The sequence below is a fragment of the Peromyscus leucopus genome, chromosome 22 (genome assembly GCF_004664715.2).
Source record: "Peromyscus leucopus breed LL Stock chromosome 22, UCI_PerLeu_2.1, whole genome shotgun sequence".
NCBI lineage: Eukaryota > Metazoa > Chordata > Mammalia > Rodentia > Cricetidae > Peromyscus > Peromyscus leucopus.
The window spans coordinates 17,591,160-17,616,612 of NC_051081.1; the positions used below are offsets into that span (position 1 = coordinate 17,591,160).

Genomic DNA, 25,453 nt, shown 5'->3' on the forward strand with positions numbered 1-25,453 from the left:
TTCCAAGTTACCTCAAGACTTCTGGCTTCTGCCATTAAGTACTGCTCAGAACAAACCATCAGAAACCTATCATCAGAAGTACTAGACCTGCCCTCCCATAAAATCAGCACATTTGCCCAGCATGTGAGTTGGGCCGAAGGAAAAGTAAAAAAGCCAGAGTGAAGGAAAGCCCGGCTGTCATCACCTTGGTATTTCTTCAGAGCCTGTATGACGCTGGGGAGCTGGTTCACACCCTGATACAGCCGGTAACAGTCCTGTAAGTTCGCGGCTTGTCTCTGAAACTTCTTGGCAAGTCGGTTAAGATCTGGAAAGCGACGAAGCAAATCCTCCTGTAAAGTCTGCCTCAGTTCTGAATCTTCTACAAAAGCTTCCACTAAATCTAATCTGAAAAAAAAAAATAAATAAATAAACAAAAATAAACAAAAAAATAAATGTTGAGATTGCTCAATGGGTAGGCACTTGCCACCAAGCTTGCTTTGAGTTCCTGAGTTCAATCCCCAGAGGATCCACATGGTAGGGGAACTGACTCCCCCAAGTTGTCCTCTGACTTCCGAGAGTGTGACAGACACAGACACACACACACACACACTTTTCCAATACAGGGTTGGGTAAAAAGAAACTTTAAATCACTATCATGGCTGCCTCAATCACTTCAGTCTTGGAATTACACCACATATGGGTTTCACTGAGGTTAGCTGGAAAAAAAAAAGAAGCAACTTTAAAAAATAAAGATGAAGGGATTGGGGGGGCGGGAGGAGGGATGAGAGGGGCTCAGTGGTTGGTATGTAAAATGAATAAAAAACATTTAAATACAATTTAAAAAAAAAAAAAAAAAAAAAAAAATGAGGCCGCTCCGTGAGTCCCACCGGCGGAGCTGGCCCGGGGCGCTGTGCCCTCGCTCGGCTTCTCTCCGCCCCCCGCGCTGGCCGCGGGCTGCGCTGGGTCGCGGCGGGCCCGCAGGCGGCCATGGCGGCGGGCGCCGGGGCCAGGCCGGCGCCGCGCTGGGTGAAGCGCTGGGCGAGCCGCTGAGCGCCGCGCAGCTGCGGCGGCTGGAGGAGCACCGCTACACCGCGGTGGGAGAGTCGCTGTTCGAGCCGCCGCTGCAGCTTTACTGGACCTGGCTGCTCCAGTGGATCCCGCTCTGGATGGCCCCCAACACCATCACCCTCATCGGCCTCGCCATCAACCTGGTCACCACCCTAGTGCTCATCTTTTACTGCCCTACGGTCACGGAGGAGGCACCATACTGGACTTACTTTTTATGTGCCCTGGGACTCTTTATCTACCAGTCACTGGATGCCATTGATGGGAAGCAAGCCAGAAGGACAAACTCTTGTTCTCCTTTAGGAGAACTGTTTGATCATGGCTGTGACTCTCTTTCCACAGTATTTATGGCCATTGGAGCTGCGGTTGCTGTCCGCCTGGGAACACATCCTGATTTGTTGTTTTTCTGCTCCTTCATCGGGATGTTCATGTTTTACTGTGCTCACTGGCAGACTTACGTCTCAGGGGTGCTGAGATTTGGAAGAGTGGATGTAACTGAGATTCAGGTAGCTTTAGTGATCATCTTTATATTGTCTACATTTGGAGGAGCAACAATGTGGGACTATACGATACCTATTCTAGAAATAAAACTGAAGATCTTTCCAGTTCTTGGAGTAGTAGGTGGAGCAATATTTTCCTGTTCAAATTATTTCCATGTGATCCTCCATGGTGGTGTTGGCAAGAATGGATCTACTATTGCAGGTACCAGTGTCTTGTCACCTGGACTCCACATAGGATTAATCATTATATTGGCAATAATGATCTATAAAAAGTCTGCAACAAATGTGTTTGAAAAACACCCTTGCCTTTATACTTTAATGTTCGGATGTGTCTTTGCTAAAGTTGCACAAAAATTGGTGATAGCTCACATGACGAAAAGTGAACTCTATCTTCAAGATACTGTCTTTGTTGGTCCGGGCCTTTTGTTTTTAGACCAATACTTTAATAATTTTGTAGATGAATATGTTGTTCTATGGATAGCAATGGTCATTTCTTCATTTGACATGATGATATACTTTAGTTCTTTGTGCCTGCAAATTTCAAGACACCTTCATCTAAAAATCTTCAAGACTTCATATCAACAAGCACCTGAACAGGTTTACAAGCATATTGACTGACTAGTAGCCCAAGGAAAAAAGGAGGAGCAGTTAGGGGACCTATGTGTGAAGGAAATCCCCCTATGCAGGAGGCTAGTATATTATCTATAAGGTTATGTTTAAATGTAAAACATAAATCTAGTAGTTTCCATTATGTCTGTCAGTAATGAATCCCTTTTGTCATTAAGGTATTTTATCACTGACATCAGTATAATATAATGTCTGTATTAGAAATAAGAACAAAAAATAAATTTGAATACCAAGGACGGTAAGAAATTGAACCCCAATAATTTAAATAAGCACTGCGTCTACAATATACCTATCAGACTTGGGGTTTTGACTGCCAAAGGATTAAACAAATATTCAGAACTTAAAAATAGTTCTAGCCTTCTTGGCAGTGACATTTGATTGATGAAAGTTGAAAAGTGAGCTCAAATACTAAGTATATAACAATAATACTATAATTGAGTCAAGTGATACACTGAGAAATATTTTTATATAACAGCCATTGTTTAAAAGAGGTATGCTAATTATAGAAAGATATACTTGAGTCTACTATCTAGAATTTAAAACAGTGGTTATGGGAATTTTGTTCTAATTTGTACTTAGTAAAAGGAATCTGTTGTATCAGTTTGGCATAATGTGAACCTTTGAGGGTAACCTTGTGCCTTAGTAGTCCAAGTAAAAAAATTCACTTCCATGAAAAAAATGGACCTTAAGTCCCCAAAGGAAGACAAAAAGTAGCTAAAATAATTGACAGGAAATTAGTAACTTAGAAAAAAACAAGTGTCAGTTATTCAACACTAAACATATTAGGTACTACTGACTTTTTTCTATTCTAGTTGAAAAATGCTTTAAGATTTTCTTTATAAAATACTAGAATTATCTTAATACTCTTCAGACCTTATGACCCATATGACCTTATTTCTAATTTCATACAAAAGTTCCATAGGCTATATGCCATATGATGAAATAATCAAATACACATGTACTTTAAGTATTCCAAGCAAGAAAAGGAGATTTTTAAGTATATATTTCTCAAAAGGTTAAAAATATGTGAATACAGAGAAAACCCTCTGAAGTACTTACTTTGCCTCTTTACTGCCTGGTAAACTTCTGAAAGATCTTAAAAGTTTGAATGATTCTTAAGGTTTATATTCCATGTTGCAGACATAGCTAAGTGAAAGAATGAATGCTTAGCATGGGTGAGGCCCTGGCTTGATCCACCAGCAACACCATGTGCCCACCCCCCAAAAAAGTATTTATAAAGAATTGAACTGTCCTTTTAATGTCAAAGCTAATGGTAGAAGGATAATTGTTATATAGACTGTTATATAGACTGTTTAAAAGGGTGGGTTATGAACAAAAAGAGATTGTTGCTTTCCTTCAAATGGGATGTTTTGTTGTTCTGAATGATTCATTGAAGGCAGTTTCAGCAAAACTAGTAAGTTTAACTGACTTCAAAGAAATGTTGAAGCAATTCAACATGTATAAAATTGAGTTTAAGTTTCTCTGTATAAATGCCTATTTTAAAAGTTACAAAGTTGAAGTTTGGAAATGAATGCGAAATCAAGCTTCAGTATATTTACTGAATGTTACAATGGAAAAGGCAACTAGGTAATTCATATTTGAAAACAGATATGAAATACTTAGACCATAAATAACTTTAGCTGTGTTTGTGGTAATGCTCTTAATCATTACTAAGGGCATGTGTCATTTAAGTACAGACCAGCCCAATTAAATGGTATCTTGTTGACCTTGAAATATTATGAAATATTCATAAATATATGTATTAAAACTAATACTTATATTTTCAGGTGTATTAATGATTTTATAGCATTTATAATTTATTCCAAGACACACTAAAGTTCTTTTTAATAAACTGTATAGTAGATTCGTTTTTTAGAATTGGTGATCTATTGTTTTAGTAAACATAAAGATGTACACATAAAAAAAAAAAAAAAAAAAAAAAAAAAAAAAAAATGAAGAAGCAAGCCAGGGTGGTGGTGGTATAGGTCTTTAATCCCAGCATGGGGAAGGCAGAGGCAGATCTCTGTGAGTTCAAAGCCAGCCTGCTATACACAGAGAAACCCCCCTGGGGGCGGGGCACTGTAAGCTACCTCACAATGTCACCCCTGGGAGGTGAGGCAGGGTCAGGAAGGAGTTAAGGCTATCCCTTCCTAACAAAGTGAGTTTGTGGCCAGCCTAGGCTGCACAACACGATGCCTTAAAACAAAAACCAACACACTAGCACACAGCAATCCGCATGCTCCTTCAGTCTGGCCCAGATACCCTGAAAAGCCTAATGAATTGCTAGTTTCACAAGTCTATTCAGTAAACCACTTCAGAAGTAATTACAGTGTCAGTTTACATTTCTAGATAACAGATATCGTTAAAAAAAGAGAAAGCCTTCTGTTTCCTTGACAATGCCACTTTAAAAACCACAATTTTAGATATATCAAAGCTACTACTGGCATTAACAGAGTATACCTATCAGTCATATTAAATTCAATCTCAGCTGCACAAAATTAGATAGTATTGTATTAAATAAGTCACAATTTAACTGGAATACGTGATAAATTTTTAGGGTCACTTAATCCCTAAAATTCCAACAGGACTCTCTGGAAATTAATCATAAAATACCTGGTATTTTTCTAAATTATTACATTTATCTGTGTGTACATGTGCTTATACATGTACAGCACACACACAGAGGTCAGAGGCAGAGTTTAAGAGTCAGTTCCTCCTCTACCGTGTGGGTCCCTCAGATGAACTCGGTCACCAGGCTTGGAAGCAACCACCTTGGAGTGCGGCATAAGAACTCAGCTGGTTATGGCAAAGTCACTGCCTGGAGGAATCAGGGAATTCTTCCAGAGGAAGCCAAATCCCAAGGAGTTTTTGGTGTTACTTGGCTTGTTATATATCAGCTGTCTTCTGTTATGAAAATCATGTGTGCCTTCATAGTTTTCCCAATTGACTTTTCCCTAAGAAGGGCTAACAGTGTGGACTGATGACTCTCTGGACATACACATTCCAGGTATTTGGAGAACTGCCTTAGGGAAAGGCTTTCTCTGGAATCAGATCTCTCTCTTGGCTACTTTCAAGGACTAGCAGTAATAACAGTCCACATGCAAGTCTCCTGATTTAAGATAAATTCCACAAGGAGACACCGCCTAGGTCAGGTGGATGTTCAGTAATAGCTTTACACAATTTAGCACAGACCCCTCCTTTCTTACAGCCTTACTAACTTTATAGACCTCTAACTCTTTATCTAACCACTTCTAGGAATATTTAGATAACCTTCTGCACTGACAGCTATGCTCAGCCAGAACCCCAGTTCAAGCCTCCCTGTAATTATCATCATTGGCAGCATCCAGCCAGGTCCATCCCCAGATGGAGGAAAGTACCTTATCAGAGATACCTCTGTATTCTCTAAGAACAGACTTAAGCATCCAGGCTACCTATTTGAGAAGGCCTGGTGGATGTGCGAATTAAGCTTAACTTCCTCCTTTCCCAAATCTTTCCTCTAGTTCCAGATCTCCCTTTAACTATCACCAGAGGCATCTAGCTGTACACAGGTTGCCTAGCGACTGAGCACACCTTCCCCCACCCTGCAGAAAAACAGCAGATAGCTTGGACAGATAGGAGCCACAGGAAAAAAGGTGGCACTTTTATTTTCTCCCATTGACCTAGCAACTTATAGATTCTTAACATTTTCTACCAATCATGTTTAAGACTATTGATTTAGCACATAAGATCCCTCTTCTTAGATATTACCCAAATTTAGCCTTTAGTTTAATTCATTAGTCACTTCCCTTTTGGGTTGCAAATGATAATGAACAATTACTGCCCCTCTATGTGATTCTTATCACCCCTCCATTTGACCCTGGAAGCCTGACAATCACAGCCTGAGGAAACTCTTACCTGCCTTTATGACCACACAAGAATTCAAGCCTGTGGGAATCGATCTACCTCAAGACCCAGCCATACCACTCTTGGGCATATACCCAAGGAATGCTCAATCATATCACAGGGACACATGCTCAGCTATGTTCATAGCAGCACTATTCGTAATAGCCAGAACCTGGAAATAACCTAGATGCCCATCAACTGAAGAATGGATTAAGAAAATGTGGTACATATACACAATGGAGTACCCCTCAGCAGAGAAAAACAATGACACCATGAAATTTGCAGGCAAATGGATGGAACTAGAAAATATCATCCTGAGTGAGGTAACCCAGACCCAGAATGACAAACATGGTATGTACTCACTCATAAGTGGATACTAGATATAAAGCAAAGAACAATCAACTGCAACCCACATTACTTTTAATCCACAGATAATAAAAATGAATGTTTAAGAATAGCCAAAGATGTCTCCATGACGGGTAAGGTGACCTGCTGACGTCCCATGCAACCTAAGTCAGAAGCTCATTTATTAGTAAAAGGGGGACCTGTAGGGCCCTGGCCCCCGTTTTGGGTAACTGTTGCCTTGCTTGCTGACCTTGACCTTGATATCCTCCCTATGCTAATTCCCTCCTGGATTTCACCTTCCTGAATGCTTAAGGGAAGTTCCTTGTCTATGTATCCTGCATAATGGGTGTTAACAGCTTAGATGCAAGATTGTAAAACATCGGTAGGGAACTTCTGCCCTCCAGGGTTCTCCCATTGTGCTGTAAGCCTGTATTCAAGACCTCTTCCCTCCTTCAATAAACACAAGAATACCCAAAGATGCTGGGTGGTGGCACATACCTTTAATCCCAGCACTTGAAACATTGAAACCCTGTCTCAAAAAAACATAAAAAAAAAAAAAAAAAAAGAATAGCCAAAGATGAAAAAGCACAGTCACAGCTTTTCTTAACAAAAATAATTTTCCATATAAAGCTATTATGTCTTTCAAATTTCAGAAGAGCAAAATAGGATCAGCAAGATGGCTCAGGTAGGGGCACCTGCTGCTCAGTACGATGACCTGAGTTCAATCCCTGGGACCTACGTGGTAAAGAGAGAGGTGACTCCTGCAAACTGTCCTCTGATCTACACAACGCACGCACGCACGCACGCACGCACGCACAAAAAAATTAGAAATGGGGGATCAAAGACACTAAGGGAAGGAACAAAAAATGTAACAAGTGACATAAACTAATTGAGGGAAGAATGATTCCTTTAGTTCTGGCAGAGCTGACTCTACGTACATCACATAAGAACCTATACTGACACACTGTGGCTCCCACTGTATTCCCAACACACTGGAGGCTGAAGAAGTGGGAAGCCAGCAGAATTACATACTGGGTTTCAGGCTAACCGAGACTACAGAGAGAGACCTTCTCAGACAAAAACAACCTCCTCATCTCACACTATATGTTAACTCCATGTTATTTATAGAACTAAATAAACCACTCTTTTCTCAGTTAAAAAAAAAAAAAAAAGAATTCAAGACTAATGACCTTGCTTCACCAGAGGACTGCTATTGTTTATAACTAGACTCTGAGAGACTTGGGAACAGAGAGATGGAGGAGAACAGGGAGGAATAAGGAGGATTTTGACAAGAGAGTTCGTGTAGAAGAGATGGAAGATGAGGAAGAGTCAGAAGGGGAAATACTAGCTGGGTAAGAACAAGATGAAAAGGACCTAGATGAGGCAGAATTAAGACAAGAGAACTAAGATAGAACTTAGAGGGCAGCAGCAGATAAATAGAGAGAGAAATCAGGCAAGAAAGGAGCTAGGCATGAGAACAGAACTGAAGCTGTGTAGAGAGAGAACTCACACCAAATAATAAAGTGTGGACTAAGGAGTTTCCTGTACATAGAGTCATTTCTTTTCATCAAAAATTAAGCGGGGCTGTGGTGGCGCACGCCTTTAATCCCAGCACTGGGAGGCAAAGCCAGGCGGATCTCTGTGAGTTCAAGGCCAGCCTGGGCTACCAAGTGAGTTCCAGGAGAGGCGCAAAGCTACGCAGAGAAACCCTGTCTCGAAACCCCCCCCCCCAAAAAAAATTATCAGATGGTTGTAGATTCTTCCCGGACCCTGGAAGAGGACTATCAAGGGGCTGGACCCCCATAGTCCAAGATAATGAAGCAGGGAGACTTTCACCAGCCCAACATCTGGTTTTCAAAAGCAGCAGCATTCTTGGAGTCTGGAGATGTGACAGGGTGGTCCAGAGTACTGGCTGCTCTTCCAGAGAACGCAGTTTTGATCCCCAGTACCACGGAGCAGCTCATAACTACTTATAACGTGTTTCAGGGGATCCGACACCCTGTTCTGATATCCTCAAGCTCCTGCACATACATGATGCACGCACATACCCTCAGTTATGACCTGGATCATTCTTCAGTGACAGGGTCCTGTGGAGGAAGATTAGGGATGAGGAAATAAGAAAGATAGGGAGGTTGGGACCAGGAGGTCTTACAGAAGCTGATGGCTTATGCCAACAAGCTAATTAAGAAGTAGAGCCATCGCCAGGCAGTGGTGGCACACACGTTTAATCCAACACTCGGAAGGCAGAGGCAGAAAGATCTCCGTGAGTTTGAGACCAGCCTGGTCTATATAGTGAGTTCCACGACAGCCAGGGGGTACAGAGAAACCCTCTCTCAAAAAGCCAAAGGAGGTGGGGGTGGGGGGCAGAAAAGAAATGAAACAAGGTTGGTTGTGATGGTGCATGCCTTTGATGCAAGCTCTTTGGAGGCAGAGGCAGGAAGACCTCTAAGGTGTTCAAGACCAGCCTGGTCTACATTATCAAATTCTAGTCCAGCCAGGCCTACATAATGAGACTCTGCCTCAAAAATCAACTGTATTCTGTCATTTCTTTAAAACCAGTAAAGGATAGAGAGTCGGATCTTCAGTTAAAATCACTTGGCTGCTCTAGAAGAAAACCCAGGTTTGAGTCCCAGCACCCTCACGGCAGCTCAAAACCATCTGTAACTCCAGTCTCAGAGGATCTGATGCCCTCCTCTGACCTCCATGGGCACCAGGCACACATGTGTACACAGACATATACACACACAGGCACAACATCATACACATAAAATAGATAAATCTAAATGCAGCAAGTCTGATCTTTTAAAGAAAAGTTGTTGTGGCCAGTAAGAAGGCTTATCAAGAAAAAAAGGACCTGAATTCAATTCTCAGAAAGAAGGGAGCAGGCAAAAGCACCTTGGCCTGAGTACTGCCATTTTGACTTCAGACTCCATTCCACCTGCAGGGTGAAATACAGTTCAGGTTCCTAAGCCCTAGGGGGACTGAGAACTTTCCAAAGGCTGATCGACCTCCTCCCTAAACCATAGAAAGAGTCGTTACGCATCTTCAGTTCTTTAGGAACATCATGGCTGATCCTAACCCCAGAAGGAACCCACGGATCTGATTGGACGGACTGAAAGGCCTGCACTGCATGTCGCTGACAATGACGGAAACACAAGGGAAGTCCCTAATCTCTAACTTCTGACTGGTGAAATTTTAACTGTAACCTAGCAACAAATGTTCGGGATTTTGGCGAGTCCTCGTCCTGCAGCCCCGCTCCTATAGGCGACCCGCTTACGTGGTGAATTATTAAAATCCTTGGAACCGAGTGCTGTCCCTCTCCTTCCTCACGGCACACACAGGCTAGCTGTAAAGGAGGCAACAAAGCCAACCCCAGAGGGCTGTCCTCCGCCCTCCCTTGCACTCCCCCACAGATAATAAATAAAAAGAACTTTTATAACACCAAGAGAAGTTAGCTGGGCTAGAGACAGAGCTCAGCACAACACCCTGGGAGGAGTTTCCAGTATTGCTTCAACCTCCAGCACAAGACAAACCGAGGGTGGCCCTCACATATGCCAGGGCCTGGGAGATGAGGCAGGAGGAGGAGGAGGATCACAAGTTCAGAGTCAGGCCAGAGAGACGGCTCAGGGGCGAGGGCCCTCGCTGAGAACCCGACTATCCTGAGTTTGACCCCGGGAATCTACATGAAGGTGGAAGGAGAATGGATCCTACAGATTTGTGTTCCACACCTATCAGCCCCCCGCCGCCACACACACACCATACACATAATAAAATCTTTCTAAAGGTTAAATTCACCCTCAACTAAATATTGAGTTCAAGGTCAGTCCAGGACCCCTAACAGAACAAAATGAAAAGAAAAACGAGTGTGAACTGGCTATCCGACCGAGTAAGCGGCGTTACCACGCAGGGTTAACAGAGTAAGCGGCGTCACCACGCAGGGTTAACAGAGTAAGTGGCGTTACCACACAGGGTTAAGAGAGTAAGCGGCGTCACCACGCAGGGTTAAGAGAGTAAGCGGCGTCACCACGCAGGGTTAAGAGCGGACCGCTGAAAGGCAGGGAGAGCACACACTGAATGCCGTACCTCTCTTCTATTCTGTTCTTGTCCAGGAGAGGCTGCTTGATCCACTGGTTGACCAATCTCTGTCCTTGGGCAGTTTTGCACTTGTTCAGTAATGCAGCCAGAGACTGGGAGCCAGTGGTGTCTTCAACAGAACCCTAGTACACAAACAATAGCATAAAAACGTTCATCAGCAAAGCCTTTATTATGCCATGAAATAGAATTGGGGAACAATAATGAATACTATTCTCCAAATATACACCAAGAACTGCCCACAAAAATGTCTCTAAGGTAAAACCTGTTAATCTACATTTAAATATGCAGTTTGCCCTCAGCTAAACTGCTCATAATTACTGGAGTTTTTAAACAAATTCAAAATAGAACCTTAAAGCACTGCTGTAACACAAATTTACCCAAAAGACTGGACAAGTATAAATATATATGCTGTTTGAGATTAGAAATCAAATACAACAATTAAAAACTACTGATCTAGTCTAACTACAATAATGATACAAAATACAAATTCCTTAAATAGATCATTATTTGTGAAAGGGAAGTTTTTTTGGGGGGGAGGGAAGGACTTTTTTTTTTAATTATTCGGTCCGTGTCATCGTCCGTCCGTCCCCCTCCCACAGGGTTTCTCTGTGTACCCTGGCTGTCCTGGAACTCACTCTGTAGACCAGGGCGGGATTAAAGGTGTGTGCCACCCCCGCCTGGCTATTCAGTTGTTTCTGACTCTTGTTGTCTTTCTTACCTGGAAAAGGTTGAGGGCTCTGACTGCTGCCATGTCCAGCTTCATGTACTGGCTGAAGTCAAAAGTCGTCAGTTCAAACTGTCCGAAATTGGAGTCATCGGACAGAAGCTCTAAAAACTTGATGACTGCGGATAATGATGAAACTGCAACCTAGAAACACATTCAAAACACAAGATCCTTCCATCACCCAGACTAGAGACTAGAAATGCACGAGGAAGGTAAATAAGATGAGCTGGGCGCGGAGGTGTGCGTCTGGATTCTAGTACTTGAAGACCAAGACAGGAAGAGCCAGAGTTCGAGGCCAGCCTGGAATACATAGCAAATGAGGGGCAAATCTAGAACACAAAGTGAAAGGTTGTCTCCCACGCTGGTGAGACAGCTCAGCGGGTAGAAGCACCTGCTCCCCGAGTCTCACAGTCTGAGTTCGAGCCCTAGAACCCAGAGCAGAAAGAATTCCCGACTGTCCTCTGAGCTCCACATACACGCTGGGGCGCCCCAATGACCAGACATGCACGCTCACACGCAGGAATATATATATAAATGAAACCCACCAGGTACGGCCGTACAGCCTTTATTCCCAGCACCTGAGAGGCAGGGGACTGTTAAGTCCTCCTGGACTACATTCAGAGTTCCAGGCCAGGCAAGGATACACAGGGATTCCCTGTCTCAGAAAGGTAGACTCCCAGTCGCTTAGAATGGGGACCAGAGGGGAGATGGTTTACATCGCCAATGGACAAGTGTTAGGACAGCTGGAATCAGTCCCCACAGAGACAGTCTTTTGTAACAGATTTTCTTCTGGGGAATAGCAGAATTCATAGTTGCTTTTCTTTTCAAAATTCTGCTTCAGCAAGATGTGAGAAGAAGAGCCTATGGAAGCTCATCTGATTCCAGGTATGATGGAAGAGGGCTACCAGGAAACCCTCCACAGAGGCCATCTTCACGGCCCTAGCCCACCTCCAACGGCTGGTGCATGAGGAAGGGAACTGTACGGTCTAAGATGCACAAAACTAGACGTGCACATGCGCAGAAGAAAACCATCAGCAAGTGAAGAGCAGCTCATGCTGGACAAGATGACGGTGTATGTCTAAACAAGGACTGTTCCCTGTCCTCACAGATGAATGAGGTCATGCCGGGAACTCCCTCCAGAGGAGCTGGACTGACTGGCATGCAATTCTATAAACAAATATGTGTGGATTCTTTGCATAGTTTACGGAAGTATTAGTGTAGTTTTAATAAGTAAATTTTTTAGGTTACAAAATTTGATTCAGTTTTATATAATTAAAACCCCAATTTCTGATCTGTAATACAGGCCAAGTATTCAGTCTTGTTAATGTTGCCTTTTTACAACTTTTTTCTTTTCCCAAGACAGGGTTTCTCTGTGTAGCCTTGGCTGTCCTGGGACTCGATCTGTACCAGGCTAGCCTCCAACTCAGGAGATCAGCCCACCTACACCTCCTGAGCACTGGGCCTAAAGGTGTGCTGCAGCAGCAGCAGCACCACCACCACCACCACCCTACCACCACCAGGCTGCTTTTTTACACCTGCTAAAATACTGCTCTTTGTTATTTTGCTCTCATTTATTAAAAAAAAAATATTTATTTCAGCAGTATACATAAAAGTAGAAACCCCATCTCTAAAAACAAAATAGGAAAAAAAAAAGACATAAAAATATAGCCCTATAAATCATTTAATTAACAAACAAGGGCAAACTATACTGTCAGAAGTCAGAAGCAGGAGAGCGCCCTATGCACATGAAGATGGTAAGGAAGTCTAAAATCACATCGGCAGGAAGCACAGGAGAGTCCGAATGACACTGAGTCATAGATGCTAGTTAAGAACAATTAAGCTGTAAGAACTTCAGTTACAAATTATCATATGGACCTTTTAATTATATAAAATAAAAAAATTTATATTCTACGTTACTAATATACAATAAAAAAATAAAACAGTAAGAAGAAGTTCAAGACATCCAATAGTGACAAATACTGATTTAAAATATACTTGAGAGCCAGTGAGATGTCTTATTGGGTCAGTGTTCCCACCTGCAGCCCAAGGCTGATGAACTGAGTAGAACTGGAGCAAAGCTGTCTTCCCACCTCCACACTCAAGTCAAGCAATCACCAACACAAAATAGTAATATATAAAATATATCCAACAAACCAGACACAGTGGCCCCTACCTACAAACCCAGGACTCGGGCTATGAAGGCAAGATCTAAGTTCAAAATCAACCTTGTCCATATCACCAATTCAAGCCCGGCCTGTATGAAACCCTCTCAAACAAAACCCTGATTCATTTTAATACACCTATTTTTCCTATATGATAATAATAATCTAATTGCCTACATCAAACTAATTAACATAGAGAGCTGTTTAAAGAATCTCCCCTTATGTCACCAGAAGGCACACATCAACATTCTTTGTTTTGGTTATGAGACAGGGAGACATTCTGTGTGTTCAAGGCCAGGCTGGTCTATATAGTGTGTTCCTGGCCAGGCAGGGTTATATACTAAGACCTTGTCTTTAAAAAACAAACAAACAAACAAACAAAAACAGAAAACTCTAAATCTCTACAAGCTTCTTTACATTTTTAGTAAGGAAGATCGTTTTCTAACTCCTGGGATTTTTACTCATCCTTGTTGGTTTTTTGAAGCAATTTCATATAGCCATGGATGGCCTCCAACTTAATATATATTTCAGACTGCCTCCATCTCCTGGCCACACTGGTTTCTTTTTTCTTTTCTTTTCCTTTTTTTTTTTTTGGTTTTGGTTTTTCAAGACAGGATTTCCTGTGTAACGGCCCTGGCTGTCCTGGAACTCACTCTATAGCCCAGGCTGGCCTCTAACTCAAGAGATCCACGTGCCTCTGCCTCCCAAGTGCTGGCACTAAAGGTGTGTGCCACCACGTCTTTAATTAAATTAGAAAGAAGAGGGGCTGGAGAGATGGCTCAGCAGTTAAGAGCCTGTCCTGCTCTTCCAGAGGACCCAAGTTCAGTTCCCAGCACCTACATAAGGTGGTTTATATCCTTCAGTTCTAGGGGAAGCCCATGTCTCTAACCTCCAAGGGCAGCATAATACCCCTACACACAGAGAGACAAAAATTAAAAATGAATCTTTAAATATAATACTGTAAGGTTATGTTTCAATTTCTCTAGTCATTTTCTTGGGTTTTTCCACAAAGTTTATTGCACATAGAACAAACAGTATCACTAATGTAGTTTGGATTCAAGGTAGGTGTGACAGAAGTGTGGGCCAACAAGACAGGCTTGCAGTAAAGAACCTGCTGCCACGCCTGACAAGCTGAGTTTGATCCCCAGGATTCATGACAGGAGAACACTGACTCCTCAAGGCTGTTCCCTGACTGCCAGCTGCATGCTGCTGTGTGTGCACATGAATGAATGCACATGAGCATGTGTGTTGCAGGACATATGATCACACTGTGAACCCTGAAATTGTGTTACTGACTGGAAAAACACGTTTTTAGTGTGGTGTGGCTCAGCCCTAGGACACACCTTGACTATTGTAAATGGGATTGAATCAAGTCAACCATAGGTCAAGATGGGAGCAGCAACCAGGTGCCAGGAAGTGAACACAGGATATTAGAGAAAAAACCAAAAGCACAGAGTAGGGGGTCAGGGGACTCTTGTTGAGACGGCATAGGAGAAAGCAGGAGCTTCTGGGATGTCGGCTAGAGAGAAAGGTCAGCGGGTGCTTTCTCTGCCTGAGCTAGCAGGCTTTGACCCCAGCATCTGGCTCCCGAGTCTTTATTGGTAAAATCCACCGATTTGAGATTTTGTTAAAAACAACACATGTGCTCACACACATAATAAATGAAGGCAATTTTTGAAAGTGACTAAATTAGCCTTTTAAAATGTCACTGTCCTGATTTATGAATGCACTCATACTTGTAACCCACATACCTGATTCTCCATCTCTGGTAAGACAGCACTATTGGTCTGCTCTCCTTTCTTGCCTTTTAATAACCGGTTGAGATCCTGACAAATGTCTTTAGTGGAAAAGTCGGCTCTCTTTCTTTCTGTGATCAGAACCCCTCCTCTCTGAACAACCTGTTTACAGGAAACATTTCAAATCAGTACAAAGAAACCAATGAGAAAAGGGAAATCCTAACACTAGCAAACAGAAAGTTAGGACAGATTGGATGACGTCACTATACATGTCCCTAGGAACATCTTTTAAATCTATGAACTCTGAGGCAGAGGTAGATGCCTAACCTGGTCTTCACAGGGTGTTCCAGGCTAGCCAGAGCTACACAGGAAGACCCAGTCATTCATTAAAAACAACAACAACAAAGGAACAAAAAACTACGAACTATTAATTCAACTTTCAAGTTAGGAGAAAATAAACTTTCAAAAACAGGTGCTTACTTGGTGTGGTCATGCACACCTTTAATCCTAGCAGTGAAGAGGCTGAGACAACTGAGTAGCAAGCTCTGGGCGCCAGCCTGAATAACAGAGCGAGACCCTTTCTGAGAGAGAGAGATGCTGGGGATAAGCTCAGTATAGAGAACTTTGCCTGGCATGCTGGAAACGTTACCAATGCCCAGTATTGCTGTAGGAGGGGAGGGGGTAATCAGGTAGACATGGTAGTACACACCTGCAGCCCTCGGGAGGCAGGCCAGGTTGGACTATACAATTAGTATATAGAACATCCCTTTAAAAAAGTACCTACCGCCGGGCGGTGGTGGCGCATGCCTTTAATCCCAGCACTCGGGAGGCAGAGGCAGGCGGATCTCTGTGAGTTCGAGGCCAGCCTGGGCTACCAAGTGAGCTCCAGGAAAGGCGCGAAGCTACACAGAGAAACCCTGTCTCAGGGGAAAAAGAAAAAAAAAAGTACCTGCCAGGGTTGGGGAGATGGCTCAGTGGTTAAGAGTAATGGGTGCTCTCCCAGGAGACCAAGGTTTGATTTCCAGCACCCACATGGTGGTTCAAAACCACCTGTAATTCTAGTTCCAAGAGACTCGATGCCTTCTTCTAACTTCCATGGGCACCAGGCATTCATGTGCTGCACATACACACATGCAGGCAAAACACTCAAAATTTTTAGCTGGGCAGTGGTGGTGCACAGCTTTAATACCAGCACTTGGGAGGTAGAAGGTAGATCTCTGTGAGTTCGAGGCCAGCCTGGTCTACATAGTATGCTTCAGGACAGCCAGAATTACACAATGAGACCCTGTATGATGGTTTGAATAAGACGGACCCCCAAAGATTCACGTGTTTGAATGCTCGGTCACCAGGGAGTCGCACTATGAGGTGCAGCCTTCTTGGAGTAGGTGTGGCCTTGCTGGAAGAAGTGTGTCGCTGGGGGTGGGCTTTGGGGTTTCAGATGCTCAAGCCAGGCCCAGTGTCTCTCTCCTCCTGCTGCCTGCCAATCTGGAAGTAGAATCCTCAGCTACCTCTCCAGCACCATGGCTGCCTGTGTGCCGCCATCGCAATAATGGTCTGAACTTCTGAACTGCAAGCCAGCCCCAATTAAATGTTTTCCTTTGTAAGAGTTGCTATGGTCATGGTCTGGTCAATAGAAACAATGGAACAGAAGCAATAGAAACCCTAAGATACCCTGTCTCAAAAAACAAAATAAACAAACAAACAAAAAATCAATTTTTTTTTTTAAAGTTCAAGGCCAGGTTTGGCTACATGAGACACTATCCTACGCAAATCTAAAATAGGAATAAACTACACACACACACACACAAATGACATAAACAAAACTTTGATGAAGGTTAAATAATAAAAATCAGAAGCCACAGGTGGTGGCCTTCACCTGTAATCCCAGAACCCAGGATGCTGAGGCAGGATGACTGAGTTCTAGGCTCACCTGGTCTGTCAAGTAAGACTGACTCAAAAAAACTTAAAAAAAAACTGGGGCTGGAGAGATGGCTCAGAGGTTAAGAGCACTGGGTACTCTTCCAGAGGTCCTGAGTTCAATTCCAGCAACCACAAGGTGGCTCATGACCATCTGTAATGAGATCTGGTGCCCTCTTCTGGCCTGCAGAACACTATACATAATAAATGTTTTTAAAAAATTAAATTAAATTCTAGGTCTGAAATGATACAGCTCAGTGCTACAGTAAGTACCTGCTTAGCATGTTCCTGGCCAAGATCCCAAAAAATATGCAAAATAAATATATCCTAAATAACTATATGCTATTTATTTGATAAATCATGCTAAGTACAGTAATATTTACTACAGCAATTGTTGTTTTAATGAAGACAGAAAAAAAGAGGAAAAGATCTAAGGCAGAGCAAGTCTTATACAAACATTGTCCTGATGACATTAATGATTCCAAGTTTCTTTCAAAGTTAAATATCAAGATGGTCCTCAAAATAAAACATTATTGTAATTGGAATTTAAATTATTTCTTCTCCCACAAATCAGGCGTCATCAGCTGGTATCACAGCTTAATGGCAGAGCACTTGCCTAGCATTCTAGAGGTCCCAGGTTCAGGAAATATGAGGAAAGGGGTATTAAGGATTTTCCTAGACTGGATTCCCTTACCTGCCTCAGTTTCCCCATGTCACCGGAAGTCTCTCCTCCTGGTAAAACACATTCCTTTGGTCCAATCTGAATCAGAAGAGCCTCAAGGTTGGAGAACTGATCGTTATCAGGGAACTCACATAGTCCCAGCTTCCTCTGGATGGAATCAACATACCCAACTCCAACCTGTCTTTGGCCATCGACCATGGACATTTTAATACCCACGACGCCAACGGACGCTGACATGTCATTGTTACCAAACAGAATGTCTTCAAACTGAGAAAGATTGCCAGGAGAAGCCTAAACAAAAGTAAAAGCAATTTTTAAGAAGTTTTGAACATATTTAAAATTTTTGCTAGTGAATAAATTATTTAAACTTGATAAATTTTACGTTTTCTTACAAAACGTGTGTGGTTTTTCAAGGCAGGGTTTCTCTGTGTAACAAACAGCCCTGGCTGTTCTGGATCTCGCTCTGTAGCCCAGGCTGGCCTCCAACTCACAGAGATCCGCCTGCCTCTGCCTCCTGAGTGCTGGGATTAAAGGTGTGTGCCACCGCCGCCAGGCCGCAGTTACCATTTTCTATCCGACGGGCTTCTCTTGAAGCTTGGCCTGGCCTGAGAATAATGACACCATCCTACCTTAGACACACTGAGTCACCATGCCTGGCTCCAGGAGCCTGTGTAACACTTAGGACATCTAAAAATCATTCTGCCAATAGTGATTTTCAAACCACCCAGCCCAGCGCATGGGACTGAGGCACCAGGATGGCAGAGTTCAACTCAAGGCCAGCCTGGGCTAGGGAAAGATGATACCTCAAAAACAAAACAAAACAAAACAAAACAAAACAAAAAAACCAAAAAACAAAAAGAACATTCTAGGCTTGTTTGATTCTACACCTTCAGTGAGAAATGTACATACAAAGACACAAAGGTAGTAGTTATAAAAGAGACATTAGGGACAATAAAAACTAGAGGCTGGAGAGGTAGCTCAGAGGTTAAGAGCACTGGCTGCTCTTCCAGAGGTCCTGAGTTCAATTCCCAGCACCCACATGGCAGCTCACAACCGTCTATACTTTGACCTGGAGCCCTCTTCTGGCGGGCAGGCAAAACACTGTATACATAATAGATAAATAAATCTTAAAACAACAACAACAAAAAACCCTGCTTGACATCCTTCAGAAATAGTAAAATCAAAGCCGGGAAAGGCAGAGCATCCTCATAATCATGTCAGCACAGAGGAAACTGAGGCAATATGACCAGAAGTTTGCCGATAAACTGAGCTGTTTTAAAAAAAGAAAAAAAAAAAAAAAAAAAAAAAAAAGACATTACATATACAGTATTCTGCCTGCAGGCTAGAAGAGGGCACCAGATCTCATTACAGATGGTTGTGAGCCACCATGTGGTTGCTGGGAATTGAACTCAGGACCTCTGGAAGAGCAGTCAGTGCTCTTAACCTCTGAGCCATCTCTCCAGCCCACTGAGCTTGTTTCTAATAAAATAAAACATAAGAGGGGTCCTTTAATCCATGAACTCAGGAGGCTTGGTTAGGCACATGGCCAGCCTGGGCTACATAGTGAGACCTTGTCTCCCAAGGAAAAAAAAAACAAAACAAAACTGGAGGGTGGAAAGACGTCTCAGAGCTTAAAGACCGCTGGCTGTTTAGTTAGAGCAGACAGCTCACAATTGTAACTCCAGTCCCAAGGGACCCAACACCCTCTTCTTGGCCTCCTCTGACAACAGGCACGAAACTGGTGCCCTGACAGACAGACAGACAGGCAGGTAGACCGACCAAACATTAAAAAAAAAAATAATTTCAGATAGACAGACCTAACATAAAAAAAAAGATTTTTTAATTAAAAAAAGAGTGAAACCAACCCCTTGTTTGATAATATTTAGGTTCAGCTTATCATCCACAGGTTTTATTTTAGGAACAGTGAGAGACAAGGCTCAGTGTTCAGAAACATTTTATAAGAACTGCTGAACTTCTAAACTGTGATTAAACTGTAACTTTTAAAAACCAACACTAAGCCGGGCTTGGTGACACCCACCTGTGATCCCAGCACTCGGGAGGCAGAGGCAGGCAGATCTCTGTGAGTTGGAGGCTAGCCTGGGCTACAAAGAGAGTTCCAGGACAGCCAGGGCTGTTACACAGAGAAACTTGTCTGGAAAACACCAAAAAACCCACTGTATCAAAATTTTTCCAAAGAATTTTGCTATCACAACCTAGTTCATCTCGTGAAACATGCACCTGATTTTTTTTTTTTTTTTTACTTTCTAAAACAAATATATAAAGTCAAGTAATTACCTTAAATGCCAAGTACCAGTCGTTCTCCTTGGTGGCCTTACTTCCGGCTTTATTCTTATAAACTTCAACTCTGTACTGACGAACCAGAAGAAGGTCTTTCACAAAGGACTCAAAATTCATTTTACTAAGCACAACACTCTGCAGGGTCTTGGCCCCTAAAATCAACAACAAATGAACAGAATTAAATGTTAAAGATGAGGACTCGAGGTAACAAATGTTCAAGCCTCCAGAAGAAACCGGTAAATGAACAACCACCACAAGCTGGGTGCGATGGAGCACAGCTACAGGTCCAGCTACTTGGAAGTCTGAGGCAGGGGGATCACTTCAGATCAGGAGAGCAGCCTGGCCCAAGAGCAAGATACTGTCTCAAAACAAATGAACACGGGAAGGGGGTGGGGGTGGCTCACGCCTTTAATCCCAGCACTCGGGAGGCAGAGGCAGGCGGATCTCTGTGAGTTCGAGGCCAGCCTGGTCTACAGAGTGAGTTCCAGGAAAGGCGCAAAGCTACACAGAGAAACCCTGTCTCACAAAAAAAAAAAAAAAAAAAAAAAAAAAAAAAAAAAAAACCATGGGACAATTCGGTAACTAAAGATACTTGCCACTAAGGTGATCTGTCAATCCCTGGCACCCTCGTGGAGCAAGAAAAAACCAATCCTGCACACCTATTACACTTTATATGCCCATACACACAGCACACAAAATAAAGAGATGATTAAAAATAAAGAAATTTATGAAGGACTTTGGAGCTCTTTAAAATGAAATTGCTAGGACTGGAGAGATGGCTCAGAGGTTAGAGCACTGGCTGCTCTTCCAGAGGTCCTGAGTTCAATTTCCAGCAACCACATGGTGGCTCACAACCATCTGTGATGAGATCTGGTGCCCTCTTCTGGTGTGCAGGCATGCATGCAGATTGTATACATAATAAATACACTGTATAATAAATGCATGAATGAATAAATAAATAAATAGTTAACCCCCCCCCAAAAAAAAAACCCTGAAATTGCTTAAGGCTGGGGTCAGTGGCTCATCGTTAAAGCATTGTCCAGCAGCACCTGTGACTCCTGGGTTAGCTTCTCGGCGACACAACACAAAACAAAGCCTAGTCGTGACCTAGTCAGAGAACCACCCAGGATTCAAGAGTTCACACAAGGGAGCAAGGCCTCCCGTCTAGCACTGCCCCAGAGCAGTGTCCAGGCACAGGTGCAGTTCCGGTCTGCACTGACCCGCAATACAGAGCTTTGTGTTCCCCGTGATAGAATCCCACAGCAGACACACCATTCCGGATCACTAAGTTTGACACCCACGGAGTCGGTTCCAATAGTCCATCACTGGCTTCCATGTGCTGGTAGATAGGTGTAGTGATTTACAGTCGCTTCAGCATCGAGCTGCTTCATGAAGAGCCCTGGAAATGCTTCAGGCTCCCACTGTGTTGAGTGTGATAAACTTTATCAAACTCTTAAACACGGTAAAGTTCTAAAATCCAATTTTATCACGTGTGATTTTAATAAACTGCCAGGCTACCGCCCTCTTTTGGTGATGAGTAATCTATTTTCCTACACAGAGTTCTCAGAGAGCTGGGTGTGGAATATGCCTTTAATCTGTAATGAGATCTGGCGCCCTCTTCTGGCCTGCAGGGACACATGCAGGCAGAACACTGTATATAATATACACATAATAAATAAATCTTTAAAAGAAAAGAAAATGCTAAGTCTAACCAGCAAAAACATTGCAGGAGAGAACACAAACGATCTGGTTTAATTCTGGGACGGCCATTGAGCTACTCCACAAGCACGTGGCAGAACGGTTTGGTTAGGCTCATCACTTCATGAAGCCCTCTCAGACATACAAGCCCTGTTCTTTTTTGTAATTAAGAGGTTTTTGTTTTTGTTTTTGTTTTGTTTTTTTATTATGTATACAGTGTTCTGTCTGCATGTATCCCTGCACACCAGAAGAGGGCACCAGATCTCATTACAGATGGTTGTGAGCCACTATGTGGTTGCTGGGAATTGAAATCAGGACCTTTGGAAGAACAGTCTGTGCTCTTAAACACTGAGCCATCTCTCCAGCCCCGTAGTTAGAGTTTTTATTGTTTGTTTTTTGAGACGGGGGTTTCCTCATGTAGCCCTAGATGTTCTAGAACTCTCTATGTAGACCAGGCTGGCCTTGATCTCACAGATCAACCTGGCTTCTGGGTTTTTTCGCCTAACTACTGTGCATAGCAATTAGTATTTCCCTGTCACTAGCTAGAAGCCAGAGAAATGTTTCTTGGTCTTTTCACTAACAGGAACTCATTGTGAGGTGTGATTTCTAATGAACGGGAGTGAAGGGGTAAATGGGGTGATTCTCCTCTCCTAATCCTAGCATCACAGAGGGACAGACTTCCCAGGCAGGGAGGCTAAGGCAGCAGGTTTGAAGTCAGAGGCCATCCTGTGCTAGGTTACAGTGCTCATATCTCAAAAAAAAAAAAGTTATCAGGCTGTTCACTGAAGATGTCACTTCTCTAGAAGGTGGAGCATGTGTGACACACTGACCGGCAATGCACACCTGTTGACAAGCATCCGAAGGGCTTGTCTGTGCGTACTCTATGTTCCCGAGGAGCCAAACCCTATAGGGAAAAGGATGGATCTTTCTGCCATGAAACAAATGATCAGAACTGATAACTACTCATGTTCTGCCCAGAAGGAACAGACTCAAATTCATCCAAGATTCTCTTGAGAATAATTTGGAATGGCCGCTTGCATTCAATTGTGCCAGGTAGTGTGGACAGAAAAGAAACGGTGGCGCACGCCTTTAATCCCAGCACTCGGGAGGCAGAGCCAGGCGGATCTCTGTGAGTTCGAGGCCAGCCTGGGCTACAGAGTGAGTTCCAGGAAAGGCACAGAGCTACACAGAGAAATCCTGTCTCGAAGAAAAAAAAAAAAAAGCTAAATAAAACGTGGGAAATGCATACAATTATTTAGCAACGAAAAGGAATGAAATGCTGATAACACAGATAAGCTTGGAAACAAAGAGAAAATGTGACTTAATTTCCATTTTACATCCCAGGATAAGCATATGAGAAAGAAAATAAACTAGTGCTAAGGGCTGGGAAGACCGTGGGAGGAAATGAGCAATAATGGACACAGAATTCCGTGTGTGTGTGTGTGTGTGTGTGTGTGTGTGTGTGTGTGTGTGTGTCTGTCTGTCTGACTCCTGTCTGTCTGACTCCTCAAGATAAGGAGTAGCTGTCTAACAAAAAACACATACTACACACCCCTCACTGGCCAGGTAGAAGCAGAAGAATAAGGCTATCTTTGGTCTCCAACATTGTTTGCATGGACAGCCTAAGAATTAGAACTCGAGCCGGGCGGTGGTGGCGCACGCCTTTAATCCCAGCACTCGGGAGGCAGAGGCAGGCGATCTCTGTGAGTTCGAGGCCAGCCTGGTCTATAGAGCGAGATCCAGGAAAGGCGAAAAGCTACACAGAGAAACCCTGTCTCGAAAAACCAAAAAACAAACAAACAAACAAAAAAGAATTAGAACTCACAACTCCAAAGTGTCCTAGAATGCTCTTTCATTATAATTGAAAGAAAAGGCAATGGGGGGAGGGGGGGGCTAGATTATCTACCTAGGCTACGAGTGAGGTCTGCATTCTTTGAGGGGCAGATGATGCTACGTAGCAGAAAACAATGAATTCCGAGCACAGCTTTCCAACTAGCCCAACCGCACACAGCAAATGGTGTGCGCATGTTGGGGGTGGGGGGTGTGCAACTGAAATCTGGGCAGTTCAGCTCCAAGACAAGCCCCTGGTTCTGACCACTGAGCCATGCTACCGTTCAACAATGCTGCATCGAAGGGTCTCAAGCGGGACGGTAAAATAATGATAATAACAATAATAATAATGATGATGATGATGCTATGTTGGCAAAATGAGGGTAACGTAAAGGGGTCTCCCAAGGCGCCCGCCACTCCTCCCTCCGATACTGCTGACTGCAGAGATCTAGAGCTCAGCAGGGAGGCGCGCGACTTCAACCCTATCAACTCTGGAGACTGCAACAGGAGGGTCGGGAGTTCGAGGACAGCCGGGGCCAGGCGGTGTTTTATCAGGAGCTCTTCCGGGCCTAGCCAAGCCCACCCCGCTCTGGGGTGATGGGTGGGAATACACGAAACGCGTGGCACCCGGAGCCACCCCTCGAGCGCTGGGGAGCAGCGGCGCCGCCGTCCCGCCGGGGGCGGGATGCGCGCAGGTCTCCGGCCGGGGGCCTCGGGGCTTGCAAAGCGGCCCGGCGCGCTCCCGCCCCGAGCCGGTCCCGCTGCCGCCGCCGCCGCCGCGGGCTGCCCTCCCTCACCTGCCGGCCCCATGTACTTGATCACGCCCTGGGTCTTGAACACCTCGCGGGCCGCCAGCAGCGCGTCCTCGCCGTGCGCCGTGTAGAAGTCGCCGCGGTCGAAGAGGCGCACCGTGGTGCTCGGCTTCTCCGGCATGCCCTCAAAGAAGCGCACGAAGCCCGCCTCGGCCGGGCCCTCCAGCTGCAGCGTCTCCTTCGGCTGCACCGCCATTTCCGAACCTCTCCTCACGAAATCCCCCCGAAGACACAGCGCGACCCTGCGCCCGCCGGGTCGATTCCCGCCACCCCTCCCCTCGCCGCTAGGCCGCGGCCGGCCCCCGCGCCGTCGCCCAATCAGCGCGCAGCGCTGCGGCCGGCGGGCGGGAGTCTACCGCGGTGGCCAATCACAAGCGAACGGGTCCCCTGGCTTCCCGCCTTCTCCGGGACTCTAACTACTGCGCATGCTCGCTAGGCTGGGGGCTGGCGGACCTGCAAGCCGCCGCAATGCTCGCACGCGTTCCCAGGTAGATGGGTGACTCGGGTAGGCGGGGTCATCGAGTGACCGGAAACGCGGGAGTGAAACCCAAACAACTTGTAAACCAAGAACAGCTATTCTTTATCCTCAACCCAGTCTTAGCCGTGTGACAGACACTCACCGTGCTCTTCCTTTACAAGTAAACAGCCTACCTTAAGAATTCAGGGTTACTGGGCCGGGCGGTGGTGGCACACGCCTTTAATCCCAGCACTCGGGAAGGCAGAGGCAGGCGGATCTCTGTGAGTTCGAGGCCAGCCTGGGCTACCAAGTGAGTTCCAGGAAAGGTGCAAAGCTACACAGAGAAACCCTGTCTCGAGAAACCAAAAAAAAAAAAAAAAAAAAAAGATTTCAGGGTTACTCCCCACGGCCTCCCACGAACCCAGTTTCTCATTTCATCCATCCGTTGGCTGATTTATTCAAAAGACACACTGGAAGCCAGGTGAGGGAGCGCACGCCCTTAATCCCAGCACTAGGCAGTCAGCGGCAGGCGGATCTCTGTGAGTTCAAGGCCAGCCTCATCTACCTGTCGAGTTCCAGGACAGCCAGGGCTACCCAGGGAAACCCTGACTTGAAAAAAACAAACAAAAGAGACACTTTTGGGA

General features: G+C 44.3%; 2 protein-coding genes and 1 pseudogene across 3 annotated transcripts in view; 2 read left to right on the forward strand and 1 right to left on the reverse strand.

Annotated features, from left to right (window-relative positions):
• Msh2 (mutS homolog 2) overlaps positions 1-24,634 on the reverse strand; it is a 60,668-nt gene extending 36,034 nt beyond the window's left edge. For both annotated transcript variants that reach the window (XM_028892925.2, XM_028892917.2), the window contains exons 1-7: positions 24,338-24,634; positions 20,010-20,164; positions 17,727-18,005; positions 15,131-15,277; positions 11,212-11,361; positions 10,482-10,615; positions 185-384 (exon numbers count right to left, since the gene is read on the reverse strand). In XM_028892925.2, the coding sequence (XP_028748758.1) occupies positions 185-384; positions 10,482-10,615; positions 11,212-11,361; positions 15,131-15,277; positions 17,727-18,005; positions 20,010-20,164; positions 24,338-24,548 (1,276 nt within the window). In that variant the 5' untranslated portion in view covers positions 24,549-24,634. The remainder of the gene's footprint in view (positions 1-184; positions 385-10,481; positions 10,616-11,211; positions 11,362-15,130; positions 15,278-17,726; positions 18,006-20,009; positions 20,165-24,337) is intronic.
• Positions 967-4,046, forward strand: LOC114709226 (cholinephosphotransferase 1-like). Its single transcript, XM_028892935.2, is given in 2 exon segments — positions 967-1,009; positions 1,012-4,046. Coding segments are annotated over 2 exon segments (1,194 nt in total). The 3' UTR covers positions 2,163-4,046.
• LOC114709240 lies at positions 11,809-12,256 on the forward strand (annotated as a pseudogene).
• Positions 24,635-25,453: the final 819 nt, after the last annotated feature.